The sequence below is a fragment of the Oncorhynchus nerka genome, linkage group LG18 (assembly GCF_034236695.1).
Source record: "Oncorhynchus nerka isolate Pitt River linkage group LG18, Oner_Uvic_2.0, whole genome shotgun sequence".
NCBI classification, from domain to species: Eukaryota; Metazoa; Chordata; class Actinopteri; order Salmoniformes; family Salmonidae; genus Oncorhynchus; species Oncorhynchus nerka.
The window spans coordinates 53,076,161-53,090,600 of NC_088413.1; the positions used below are offsets into that span (position 1 = coordinate 53,076,161).

A 14,440-nucleotide genomic window follows, 5' to 3' on the forward strand; every position below is an offset into this window, starting at 1 on the left:
GCCTATCCCTGTACTACCCTAGCCTATCCCTGTACTACCCCAGCCTATCCCTGTACTACCCCAGCTTATCCCTGTACTACCCTTGCATATCCCTGTACTACCCTAGCTTATCCCTGTCCTACCCTAGCCTATCCCTGTACTACCCTAGCCTATCCCTGTACTACCCCAGCCTATCCCTGTACTACCCCAGCCTATCCCTGTACTACCCTAGCTTATCCCTGTACTACCCTAGCTTATCCCTGTACTACCCTACCCTATCCCTGTACTACCCTAGCTTATCCCTGTACTACCTAGCCTATCCCTGTACTACCCCAGCCTATCCCTGTACTACCCTAGCTTTTCCCTGTACTACCCTAGCATATCCCTGTACTACCGTAGCTTATCCCTGTACTACCCTAGCTTATCCCTGTACTACCCTAGCCTGTCCCTGTACTACCCTATCCCTGTACGACCCTAGCTTATCCCTGTACTACCCTAGCCTGTCCCTGTACTACCCTAGCCTGTCCCTGTACTACCCTAGCTTATCCCTGTACTACCCTAGCTTATCCCTGTACTACCCTAGCCTATCCCTGTACTACCCTAGCCTATCCCTGTACTACCCTATCCCTGTACTACCCTAGCCTATCCCTGTACTACCCTAGCCTATCCCTGTACTACCCTAGCCTGTCCCTGTTTGCCTGTGTGTGTTTATGTGTGCACCTCTCCCTCCTTGTCCCCTCGTTCTGCCCAGGGACTGCTGTGTGTGTGTGTATATCTCTGTCCCAACACACACATACAGTATATTATTTATCTGATTAGCTGACACATCTGTGTGGAGCTCTGTGCAGTGCGGCAGCTGAGCAGAGCAGCGTCAGGCCCAAGGCAGGGCATGGATTTCATTTTAAAAAGTATCAAAGGTTTACACGCCGCTCGCTTTAATCAGCATGTTTATCAGGCAGAGAGAAATTGCAGGAAGGACCACAGGGAGAAGGGGGGTTATCTTAAGGACCAGTAGCCTGGGAAATTGATAATGGCTACAAGGTAATTTACTGGCAACTTGTGCATCCCTCCACCGCGCCGCTGCCGAGGCCGGCCCCTCATTCTAATTACAGGCCATGTAATGCACTAATGAAGCTGCGGGGTGTGTGTGTGTGAGTCTGTGTGTGTGCTCTGTGCCAGTCTGGAGTGATTTCATGAGCTTGAGATTGAATACATCTCTGGGCTGTGGGTGGGTGGGTGGGTGGGTGGGTGGGTGGGTGGGTGGGTGGGAGGCCAGTGCTTGAGATTGAATACGTCGCTGGGCTGTGTGTGGGTGGGTGGGTGGTGGGGAGGCCAGTGCTTGAGATTGAATACGTCACTGGGCTGTGTGTGGGTGGGTGGGTGGTGGGGAGGCCAGTGCTTGAGATTGAATACGTCGCTGGGCTGTGTGTGGGTGGGTGGGTGGTGGGGAGGCCAGTGCTTGAGATTGAATACGTCGCTGGGCTGTGTGGGTGGATGGGGAGGTCAGTGCTTGAGATGGAATATGTCGCTGGGCTGTGTGGGTGGGTGGGTGGGGAGGCCAGTGCTTGAGATTGAATATGTCGCTGGGCTGTGTGAGTGGGTGGGTGGGGAGGCCAGTGCTTGAGATTGAATATGTCGCTGGGCTGTGTGGGTGGGTGGGTGGGGAGGCCAGTGCTTGAGATTGAATATGTCGCTGGGCTGTGTGGGTGGGTGGGTGGGGAGGCCAGTGCTTGAGATTGAATATGTCGCTGGGCTGTGTGGGTGGGTGGGTGGGGAGGCCAGTGCTTGAGATTGAATATGTCGCTGGGCTGTGTGGGTGGGTGGGTGGGGAGGCCAGTGCTTGAGATTGAATATGTCGCTGGGCTGTGTGGGTGGGTGGGTGGGAGGCCAGTGCTTGAGATTGAATACGTCGCTGGGCTGTGTGTGGGTGGGTGGGTGGTGGGGAGGCCAGTGCTTGAGATTGAATACGTCACTGGGCTGTGTGTGGGTGGGTGGGTGGTGGGGAGGCCAGTGCTTGAGATTGAATACGTCGCTGGGCTGTGTGTGGGTGGGTGGGTGGTGGGGAGGCCAGTGCTTGAGATTGAATACGTCGCTGGGCTGTGTGGGTGGATGGGGAGGTCAGTGCTTGAGATGGAATATGTCGCTGGGCTGTGTGGGTGGGTGGGTGGGGAGGCCAGTGCTTGAGATTGAATATGTCGCTGGGCTGTGTGAGTGGGTGGGTGGGGAGGCCAGTGCTTGAGATTGAATATGTCGCTGGGCTGTGTGGGTGGGTGGGTGGGGAGGCCAGTGCTTGAGATTGAATATGTCGCTGGGCTGTGTGGGTGGGTGGGTGGGGAGGCCAGTGCTTGAGATTGAATATGTCGCTGGGCTGTGTGGGTGGGTGGGTGGGGAGGCCAGTGCTTGAGATTGAATATGTCGCTGGGCTGTGTGGGTGGGTGGGTGGGGAGGCCAGTGCTTGAGATTGAATATGTCGCTGGGCTGTGTGGGTGGGTGGGTGGGGAGGCCAGTGCTTGAGATTGAATATGTCGCTGGGCTGTGTGGGTGGGTGGGTGGGGAGGCCAGTGCTTGAGATTGAATATGTCGCTGGGCTGTGTGGGTGGGTGGGTGGGGAGGCCAGTGCTTGAGATTGAATATGTCGCTGGGCTGTGTGGGTGGGTGGGTGGGGAGGCCAGTGCTTGAGATTGAATATGTCGCTGGGCTGTGTGGGTGGGTGGGTGGGAGGCCAGTGCTTGAGATTGAATATGTCGCTGGGCTGTGTGGGTGGGTGGGTGGGGAGGCCAGTGCTTGAGATTGAATATATCGCTGGGCTATGTGGGTGGATGGGGAGGCCAGTACAGCCTCCCTCCAGAGTCTGTGTGTGTGGCTATCTCTCAAGATGAATGTGATGTGAAAAAGTATCTGATTAATATTTGGCAGTGTGACAGACACATTAGTCCAATATGATGTATGTATTTCATAGATTAAGTCAACGAGGTGATGCTGTGTTTTGGAGCTTGGTGTTGGTAGATGTGTGGTCTGTGGTGGGATATTAAGAGGCAGCTCTGTTTGCAGTGACAGTCATTGAGGGTTGTCTGGAGTACAACATGTCTGGAGGACACTCCCTAACTACTAACTTTTGTTTTCCAGACTGGTCTCCCTGACTCACTCAGTAGCACAGTGAGTCCTTTTGCAAACTGACAAGCTTAATACTTAACTGGGTCAGTTCTGTCTGATGTGATGGGGTCTCACTGAAGAGTGTGTGTCAGTGCGTGCTCAGTTCTGTCTGATGTGATGGGGTCTCACTGAAGAGTGTGTGTGAGTGCGTGCTCAGTTCTGTCTGATGTGATGGGGTCTCACTGAAGAGTGTGTGTGAGTGCGTGCTCAGTTCTGTCTGATGTGATGGGGTCTCACTGAAGAGTGTGTGTGAGTGCGTGCTCAGTTTTGTCTGATGTGATGGGGTCTCACTGAAGAGTGTGTGTGAGTGCGTGCTCAGTTTTGTCTGATGTGATGGGGTCTCACTGAAGAGTGTGTGTGAGTGCGTGCTCAGTTCTGTCTGATGTGATGGGGTCTCACTGAAGAGTGTGTGTGAGTGCGTGCTCAGTTCTGTCTGATGTGATGGGGTCTCACTGAAGAGTGTGTGTGAGTGCGTGCTCAGTTCTGTCTGATGTGATGGGGTCTCACTGAAGAGTGTGTGTGAGTGCGTGCTCAGTTCTGCCCTATGTAACGGTCTCTGACCTTGCAGTGTGGTCAGACAGTTCCATGTCCAGTTCACACAAAGTTACTGATAAGAAGCAGACTGGCTCTGCTGCTCCAGTGTTAGTGTTGTTGTTCTGATGCTCCGGCTCCAGCCAGGCCCAGACAGGACGAGGAGTTCACCCCCCCTCACTAGGGGATGTGTGCAGGGCCAGGAAAGCCTTGATATGACCATCATGTAAACATCCCCACCTATCTGATGGAGGGAAAGAACACTGTTTTCTCAGTGTGTGTGTGTGTGTGTGTGTGTGTGTGTGTGTGCGTGCATGCGTAGACATCGTTCTCTCATGGTGTCCTCTCTTTTTGTTCTTCAAGTGATATTTAGATGGTTATGTGACCTTTTGGCTCAATTAGATCATCAGCAGACATCATCATTGATCGTTGAAATAAACACTCATATAACGGAACAGGAAACCGTTGTGATGTGAGAGTTTAAAGTATATAACGTTTCCTAAAGGAAGATTTTCCTCCTCCTTCCCTCTCTTCTCTTCACAGGAAAAGGAGGATGTCGAGGCGGTGTCTGTAGGGGCCATTCTTTCAGACTACCAAAGAGTACGAGTGGAAAATGTGTAAGTAGAACAAGTGTGTACACACACAAACACACACACACACAACTACATGCCTGAGAGACACTGTATTCCAAACAAAGATGATGTACATATGTTTACTCCATGATGTTCAGTCTAGCTGTATTTTTATGGTACAGTTGTATTACCAGAATGGCCAATGGCTTACTTACGTAATGGGAAACAATGTATTGTTATACACGACATCAGAAAGGACTATACAGTAGGACATTGGATACAGGTGAAATGGTTTCTATGATAGTACCTTTGGGAGAGGCCTAGAATGGGCCTCTCTCTCGCTCTCCCTCTCTCTGTCACTGTGGTAAGGTACATTCCAGCACAAGCCTCTCATCTTGTGTTCCCAACACAACCACAGAGCTCTCAGCTTATGAACAAATCCTGCTGTCAGTCATGTATTGTTTCAGCCACTCACACACACTCGTTCCCTCACATACACACTCACACACCGCCAGGCGTTCTCTGAGACAAAGACATGTACGCCCAAGAGTTTCGGCTCCAGTTACCGGCACACAGCCTATGTGAGTGTGTTGTGTATGCAAGTGTATGTGTGTGTGCGTGAGTGTGACACAGACAGTTATAGTGTAAAGGAGGTGCCATTTTAAGATAATTACCCCTCTTTAATTCCCCCTTTTTCTGCTGAATGTGTTGAACAAAGCCACTAGCACCAGAGACGGCTCCGAGTGTGTTCTGAGCCTTGGTGTGGCAGCCTGCCCGCAAAACTAGTGAAAGTGCCCGACGCACTTTGAAGGTGTTGTGATCCTGGTCATTTTTCATTCTGACCCACACCCTCCCTCCCTCACCTGTTCTCCCAGGTGTGTGCGACTGGGTCTGCAGCCCCTGGCCTACCTGTGGCGCCGTGACCAGGCAACCCTGCTCTCCGAGATGATATCATGTGACCTCCACGCCCTCCTCATCAAAGTGGCCGCCTTCGGTGTGTCTCTCTCCTTTTCTCGTTCTCTCTCTTTCTCTCTCTTTGATCAGGGCAGCGGGTGAGCAGTCCCAACACCGCCCTTCTCTCATTGCCGGCTTAGTGCTCGTTCTTTTCTCAGTCCAAAAGGTACAGGTTAAGTAGGAGAGTTTGTTAGAGGGGAGTGAGGAGAGTTTGAGATTGAGAGCGGGGAGGGAACGGGAGGTGGAGGGTTTGTGTTACCAAAGAGAGAAAGAGAGAGTAATGTGCAATGTTCCGAATCATCAATCTGTGGTTTTTAGCAGCAATGTTGAGACTTGTGCCAGGGGGCAAGTGCAGCAGAGTGGAAAAGATTATGAATAGAAAGATAAGAATCAGAAGGGAGGAGGAGTGACGGGGGGGCGGGGGGGGGGGGTCTTGGCAGTTGAGCAACTGTACAGGTGATTGCACAGCGCATTAATGAAACCTGTCAATAACACCGCGCAGGCGTCTCTATTGTGGTGGGAGGCCAGTGTTGCTTACCTCACAACTTTTGCTTACCTCAAAACTTATGGGCCGTAAAGAGTAGATTAGAATCTAGTATATATCTAATTTAAGCTCCGGCACAATTGGAAAAGGTTAAAGTATCGTCACCTAGGTTTGTCTTCTTGGCCAGTGTTGAGCCTGGGGGACAGAAGGATTGGCTTGCAGAATAAGAGGAGAGAAAAGTGTTTTTTCTTTCTCTTCAGTCTGCTACCTGTATCTACTTGACAGTTGAGTTGGATCCCTTTGATAGTGAAAGTGATAAATTATAATTATGTGGCAAATGGTTATTTTTGACTTTGAAACTACTCTGGGTGATAGATCATTATGGAGACACTGTTTACATGCTCTTAAGTGCTTGTTGTCGCCTTCAGGAGCAATCAGTTGAAAGGGGTGCCAGCTAGACTGATGACCTAGTGAACTGAACGTTGTGACATGTTCAGGTTTCTAGATGTCTCTCAACACCATTGAAATGGTCACTGTTGGAATGTAGTTCCTCATTTACCTGCATCATTAGTCTTCTTATCTATGACTATTTCTCTTTTTTCTTTTAAAGTTTGAAGTGTTATTAGTCTTTTCCCCTGTTCAAACTTGAATCTTTCACTTTTTTTAAAGAGAGAGATAATTGCAAGAATCCAATTCGGAGCCTGTTCTAATTTTACTGGCAAGATCATTGTGTTCTAGCATCTCTGTAAAGTAAGCGCGTTATCATCATGTTCTCCAAGTGAAGTCCCTTTCTCTAGCTTTATCTAACACCTGCTTTTGACTTGTGTATTCCACTTGGGTTACTTCTTCTCCCTTTGATGTCAATGATCACACTGTCCTTTCTTCCACCCCGTTTGAACGCAATGAACCTGGAGAATGTTAGAGGGGATAGTAATTATGCTAATGCAGGGCTTTTTAAAACAACGTCATCTTCATTTGGTTGCCGAGACAAAGCCTCTTTGTGTCTGGCCCAGGAATGCTGCTCTGCTGTGTGCTGCGGCTCTCTGCTATCGCCCCAGCATCGCTAGTCCCTTCAAATTACCGCCTAAAGTCATTCACAGCCAGAGAAAACACCTCACTTTAAAAGCTTAAGTCCCCCAGTGACCAGGCCACCGTACCGCCAAGCTTTCAACCCCTTCTGTTAACACATAGGCTACTCCTCTAAAGAAAATTCCACACATTCATTTTGTGAGTGTGTGTTTGTTTGTGTGTATTTAGTGTTTTGGTTACAGGTAGAAGGGGAAGATGTTATCGTGGTCCCTGACTCCTCACCTGTCCCGAGGCAGGGGTAATTAGAAATGAGAGAATTTAATGGGGCCGTGAGCGCCTCAGGCCCTTTTAAGGCACCACTCAAATAATTGCAGCTTTGGTTCGAAGCAGGTCTGTGCAGCGAGGTGTGCTGTTTGGGGGGGTATTGGGTGACAGATGGGTGTACCTGAGGGGATGAGGTAGGGGGCGAGGGGGATTTGCCTTCGCAGACCTCAGGAAGAGATAATAACAGCTCTCTCAGGGTTAAAGGTCAAAGCCACATCTGAAATGACAGAGAATGCTGCGATGTTAGAGATGCTTTTGGTTCATCTGGCACTGTCTGCAAGATAGGTTTTTCTTTGGGGGGGGATGAAGGGATAGATACTGGGTGGTAGTTTCAGTGTAATATTCCTTCATTGCCTACTTAGAGAGACAGGTGAAAAATGTATGGTAAACCGCATTTCCTACTGCTTTTGCTTTTTGGGGGAAGGGTAGAGATTTTGAAGGTGACAAATCCCTATTGTCAAAAGACAGCTGTCCAAAAACTGGATGATCCTGTAAATGAATTCTCAGGAAGCGCTTATTTTCATACTGACGTTACTCTAATCCACAGTTGGAGAGAAAAGAGAGTAAGAACAGACAGAAAAAGATTATTGTCAGATTTCTGTCTCCTGATATCCTATGTAGTGAAGGCTATTGCATGTCTTAAGATATTGAGCACAGCAGAATATTATAAAGCCAAATAAAAAGATTCTGTAAATGTGTATTGGATGATCATTAAGTTTTACCTGAGTTGGGTCCTCTATGTTTTCACATACAGCACAACCGCTCTCTTCTTTGCAAGTGATAATTGGCAATTCCAAATGCCACTATTAAATATTAATGTAATTAGTTAACTGATTGATTAGTGTTGGTGTGTGTGGGTGCACATGCAGGTTCAGCATTCTCTGCAGCAGCTAATTGCTCTGCAGCTTTAGCGATAATTGCCATTTTTGAAATCAGCGTTTCTCCGTCGGAAACCTTTTATCACATTGTGAGCTGAGCTCTACCCTTTGCGCTCGGCCTTCCTTTGTGTTATGAGAAAATGAAACACGGACCGATTTGCATTCACTGAAGACCATACTGTAGCTCCAGTTTAAAACCATAGACTAATTTAGTTATTTCAGAAGACCTAATGGTTGGTTGACAATTGTCTATTTGAAATGCGATGTTGTCTTGTCTACTGTCAAAAACACCAAACTTCTTTGAAGGCAGAGGAATAGATATGTTTTCTTCTGAAAGTCAAGTCAGCTTCCATTGTCCTTTCAATGGCCGGGACCAAATTAGCCTTGAAAAGCAAGCAGTGCTATAATTTGCTGTTGACATTTGATGTACCACTGACAGTAAAGCATTGTGATGAAAACAATTAAAGCAACTTTAACACAGTGACAGTAAACCCTAAACCGTCAGCCTCAGGTTGCACAGTTTAACCTTGACTCAGGTCACAGACCCCCACCCACCCCTCCTTTCCTCAGGTCACAGACCCCCACCCACCCCTCCTTTCCTCCATCACGTTGGGATGGAAAGTTGCTAACAACAGAAAGACAAAAGAACGTGGAGGATTAGTCATTTAGGCTTGACATGCCAAGTAACAAGACTCCTTTTTTTTACCTGTCTATTGGCTGATCTGACCTGACCTTGTGGGGCCAGTTCAGTCATATAAATCTCTCAACAATGTTATGAGTTTAGTGTAAGGTTCCATAATCAACTGTTTTGGCCCAGCATGCCACAATGAACTGAAACAGCAGTATTTGATATAAAATCAAATCAAACTTTATTTGTCACATGCGCCGAATACAACAGGCTTAGACCTTATCGTGTAATGCTTACTTACAAGCCCTTAACCAACAGAGCAGTTCATGAAGAGTTAAGAAAATATTTACCAAATAAACTAAAGTAAAAAATAATAAAAAGTAACACAATAAAATAACAATAACACGGCTATATACAGGGGGCACCGGTACTGAGTCAGTGTGCGGGGGTACAGGTTAGTTGAGGTCATTTGTACATGTAGGTAGGGGTGAAGTGACTATGCATAGATAATAAACAGCTTGTAGCAGCAGTGTCCAAAAGAAATGGGGGGAGTCAATTTAAATAGTCCATTTTGCTGCTAGAATGGATACATCAAGAGTCAATGGCACCTATTGGAGTCAAACGATGCAAAAGGAAAGATGGAATTCCATTCTGTATCATTGATACCTCCTCTTTATTGTCAGTTAGTGTCTTTTCCTAAAAGTCAGGGACAACATCTGTGTAAACCTTGCAATATACATTGGATAAGGTTTTAATTGCCCACAATATCTTTTCATTTAAATTGTTGGATATAACAGATTCCATCTTTGAGGTGGGTGCTACTCTATTCACCCTGCCTATTATTCCTCTCAGAGACATTGAATTTCAGATAAGAGCTTGGACGCATTTCACATATAACCTCAATCTTATCATCTTTTGTTTGTGGCAGCATCCTTCCCCTCTCTCCTCCCTTCCTTTCTCTTTCTCTCCCCCTGTAAGATGAGGTGATACTGAACAGCTATTGTTTTCACTAAGGTCTTTGAGAGCATTGTTCAACGGCTTGACGCGGCTCACCTTCTAGCGGGAGATGCTTATTTCATGCATTTAAAAGCTAAAATGTTTCACATCCTGAATCCAATTTTCTCTCCCTTTTCTCTCTGAAGGCAGGGATTAAAGCCAAGCTGTCAGTCGGCAGACATGCCAGATCCTAAGACGGCTGCGATATTCGGCTCTGGCATTGGCCGTATCTAGAATCTCTCTCCCAGGTTTTAATTTGGCATTAGGTGCAATGTAGCACTGCCAAGGACAGTGAGCAGGAGAACACAACTAGTTTAAATTAAGAAGGTAACTCATGCTGGAGGTTTACATGAATCATTTGATGAAGGGTGCTTATGCTTTTGCCAGTGGGTAAAAAGTATACACAAGGTTTTGCTGTTGAAATAATTGGCTCTGACTATATACAGTGGGGCAAAAAAAGTATTTAGTCAGCCACCAATTGTGCATGTTCTCCCACTTAAAAAGATGAGAGAGGCCTGTAATTTTCATCATAGGTACACTTCAACTATGACAGACAAAATGAGAAATGAGAAAAAAAAATCCAGAAAATCACATTGTAGGATTTTTAATGAATTTATTTGCAAATTATGGTGGAAAATAAGTATTTGGTCACCTACAAACAAGCAAGATTTCTGGCTCTCACAGACCTGCTCCTCTGTCCTCCACTCGTTACCTGTATTAATGGCACCTGTTTGAACTTGTTATCAGTATAAAAGACACCTGTCCACAACCTCAAACAGTCACACTCCAAACTCCACTATGGCCAAGACCAAAGAGCTGTCAATGGCACCAGAAACAAAATTGTAGACCTGCACCAGGCTGGGAAGACTGAATCTGCAATAGGTAAGCAGCTTGGTTTGAAGAAATCAACTGTGGGAGCAATTATTAGGAAATGGAAGACATACAAGACCACTGATAATCTCACTCGATCTGGGGCTCCACGCAAGATCTCACCCCGTGGAGTCAAAATGATCACAAGAACGGTGAGCAAAAATTCCAGAACCACACGGGGGGACCTAGTGAATGACCTGCAGAGAGCTGGGACCAAAGTAACAAAGCCTACCATCAGTAACACACTACGCCGCCAGGGAATCAATTCCTGCAGTGCCAGACGTGTCCCCCTGCTTAAGCCAGTACATGTCCAGGCCCGTCTGAAGTTTGCTAGAGAGCATTTGGATGATCCAGAAGAAGATTGGGAGAATGTCATATGGTCAGATGAAACCAAAATATAACTTTTTGGTAAAAACTCAACTCGTCGTGTTTGGAGGACAAAGAATGCTGAGTTGTATCCAAAGAACACCATACCTACTGTGAAGCATGGGGGTGGAAACATCATGCTTTGGGGCTGTTTTTCTGCAAAGGGACCAGGACGACTAATCCATGTAAAGGAAAGAATGAATGGGGCCATGTATCGTGAGATTTTGAGTGAAAACCTCCTTCCATCAGCAAGGGCATTGAAGATGAAACGTGGCTGGGTCTTTCAGCATGACAATGATCCCAAACACACCGCCCGGGCAACGAAGGAGTGGCTTCGTAAGAAGCATTTCAAGGTCCTGGAGTAGCCTAGCCAGTCTCCAGATCTCAACCCCATAGAAAATCTTTGGAGGGAGTTGAAAGTCCGTGTTGCCCAGCAACAGCCCCAAAACATCACTGCTCTAGAGGAGATCTGCATGGAGGAATGGGCCAAAATACCAGCAACAGTGTGTGAAAACCTTGTGAAGACTTACAGAAAACATTTGACCTCTGTCATTGCCAACAAAGGGTATATAACAAAGTATTGAGATAAACTTCTGTTATTGACCAAATACTTATTTTCCACCATAATTTGCAAATAAATTCATTAAAAATCCTACAATGTGATTTTCTGGATTTTTTTCTTCTCATTTTGTCTGTCATAGTTGAAGTGTACCTATGATGAAAATTACAGGCCTCTCTCATCTTTTTAAGTGGGAGAACTTGCAAAATTGGTGGCTGACTAAATACTTTTTTGCCCCACTGTAGGTCTAAGAGAGACCCACAAGCAGAGTTCAGTAAAGAGTGAGAACCCCCTTTCTGTTAACACTGCCTTTTTTTTCAAACATTTTATTTCTAAGATCAGTTTATTATGCATCATTTCAAATGTTTTTGTTGTAGTAGTCTAATAAGCAGGTAGAAATGGATATGATTAGTGTCCTTTCCATACTATTTTTTGTGTACAGCATAACCATCAATACATTTACAGAACACACATTTTTATACAGCATTTGCAAAGTTTTACATGTCACTATGATAGTCTTGAGTATATTACTCTAATATACTCTAAATTAATATACTAATTTATATTAGTATAAATCTAATATACTCTAAATTACTCTAAATTACACTAATTTCAAGCTTTGGCAGAGTAATTTTGTGAACACTGTACCCCTTAAAACGCGTTTCCTCATTACTCCACTCTCTGCTTTGAAAAGTTCACTGAATTTAATTGCGGTTTTATAGGATAATATGGGATAAAAAGCCTTTTAAGGGCCAGCTATTCCTTTTGTCTCCCAGGAAAGCTTCCCTCTCTTAAAGTGTGGCCAACCTGTCTCTGGCGGCAGACAAATGGCAGCTTCTAGTGGGCTTATTTGTGTTTAATGTGGCATAATGAGGTTATGTAATTGGGTTTAGGTCAGGTTGTAAAACAGGTTGAGAGGAGAAGGGGATGTGAAGACCATGTAAATGAGTGCAGTGCTAAGATTGCTGGATGAAGCTAACAGGAACAATGTGGTGGGCTGGGCTCACAGTACGTAGCCACTGAGTGACACTCACAAAACGTGTCCAGTATTCAGTTAGGCCTATCTTATGGTTCAGCAAGTAGAAGATAAACAGATTTCTGTTGCCATTATTCATTCACTGGGGGAATTTCATAAAGATGAAACTATTTTTATGTCATTGGAAGATTGGCATCACAAGTCTGAATAGTTATATACTGTATGGTATATTATCACGCATTCCTGTCACGCACATCCCTAAGCGCTTGCCACCTCCCTCCCTGTAAATATCAAATCATGTATCATATATTATTTAAGGCTAGGCAAAGTTAATGAAGACATTAAAAAAGCGACATCCTCTCAGCAATTTGAAGCCAATCATTAAAATTTGTTAAAAGGCATGACTAATTAAAAAGGATATTTAAATGGGATTGAATTTGAATGCTTTTTCTCTTATTACCTTTGTGCGGGGTTAAGATGAGAGGGTGACGAGATTAGATATTCTCAGACTAATTAAGGCCACAGCTCCCCTGGGTGGAGAACAAGGGCCTGGCTCATTCTCTTCTTCCATCCCTCCCCCTGGTCTTCCCTCGCTCCTTCACATCGCCAGACCATTGGAAGCTTGGGGAGGCCTAGTTGAGGCTTAACTTGAAACCCACTTTGGGATGCTGCATGCCCCTCCCCAGAGCTACCGTGGAACCGAACCTTGACCTTTTGAGGTTGTCCGGACAGAAAGAGAATATAGTTTCTCATGTTATGATTAACTTTTGCCTTCTAATTGCATAGAAACTTGTAAATGAGCAGGATTAAATACATTTGAATAGGATAATGAATGTTTTGAGGTTTTGATAACCAAATATATCGGAACAGAATACTATGGTGTTTGTTGTGTTGGCACTTATGTCAAAATAGCATATCAGTTTGTTATACTGTAGGTAATTACTTGTTTGTTAATGTGTCAGACTGTGTATGAAAAGCCACACTGAGAAGACATTGGATATGGGTGAAACTAAGTGAGCCACCAATAAGCCTCTCAGTCACATGAAGCTGAACATAGCCTTGCTAATCTTGTCTATGGTAGTCTCCATGGCTATAGAATCAGATAGGCTAGCTAGATTGGATTGGCTGAGGCTCTAGCATGAACAGGAAACCACATTAGGATCATTTATATGAAGCCTCCTTGGTCACGGTGTTCACCTGGTTTCACCTTTACTCCCGTCTGATGTTTAGCTGTTTGTCTCTGTTGTGTCTGCTGAGTTACATGCTGTCTCATTGGCTGTTTGTCTTTGTTGTGTCTGTTGAGTTACATGCTGTCTCATTGGCTGTTTGAGGTTAAGAGCAAGTAGGGTCACCTGGGCTGATACCATAAGTAGATTGTTTGTTTACTTGAGGATCAGAGTTGTTTGTTCTCAGGAGATATCGTGTGGCCTCATCAGCCTCCTCATCAAAGAGCTAAAGGTCGGAAAGGAGGCTTCATCAGGAACAGGTGTCAGAAAAAGTTTGACAGGTGGGCGCAGGATTTTGTGTCACGCAGAGAATAAAACCATAGACACTTAGGTAGAGTGGAACACAGACTGTTAGTCCCCTTAATGCACAAGTACTGCAACTTAATTGACATGCTAAGCCATTAATACGGCCATGGTGGCTAATTACTGGCTAATGTTGGGACCACTAAGAATTGAGTGACATTCAAAGGTGGGGTCTTTTTGTTCTCTAAGCTTTGCTCTGAAGTAAAATGAGGATGAAGAGACTGAAGTAAGAGGTAATGGGGTTCTTGGAATGTGGCACTGGTGGGTACTGGCTGGGTGAACAGACACAGCACTCTTCCTCCTGTTTTTCTCTCTGCTGCCCCACACAAAGCTGAGGGCCTGTGAGTCACTTCCATGCACCGTGTAAGAGGAAGGAGAGTGGGAAGGCAAATAAACAGGATCTCTCTCTCCCTTTCTCTCCCTCTCTCAGAGTTTAGGTTATCAAAGGGAACCAGGTGAGGGGTGCTTCTCTCTTTTCGCCCCGCTGAGACTGAAAACTGTTACCCTTACCCGGAGAGATCTGTGTACACTACTTGCAAAGTCAAATAAATAGATCCAGTGTGGAGGTTTACGTGTGTGTCTGTGTGACTGCCCGTAAAGCATCAGCGCCTG

General features: G+C 45.7%; 1 protein-coding gene across 3 annotated transcripts in view; it reads left to right on the forward strand.

Annotated features, from left to right (window-relative positions):
- The window catches only part of dph6 (diphthamine biosynthesis 6), a 101,338-nt gene that overhangs the window by 40,298 nt on the left and 46,600 nt on the right, over positions 1-14,440 (forward strand). For all 3 annotated transcript variants that reach the window (XM_029687876.2, XM_029687874.2, XM_029687875.2), the window contains exons 4-5: positions 4,207-4,280; positions 5,111-5,229. In XM_029687876.2, coding sequence (XP_029543736.1) covers positions 4,207-4,280; positions 5,111-5,229 — 193 coding nt within the window. The remainder of the gene's footprint in view (positions 1-4,206; positions 4,281-5,110; positions 5,230-14,440) is intronic.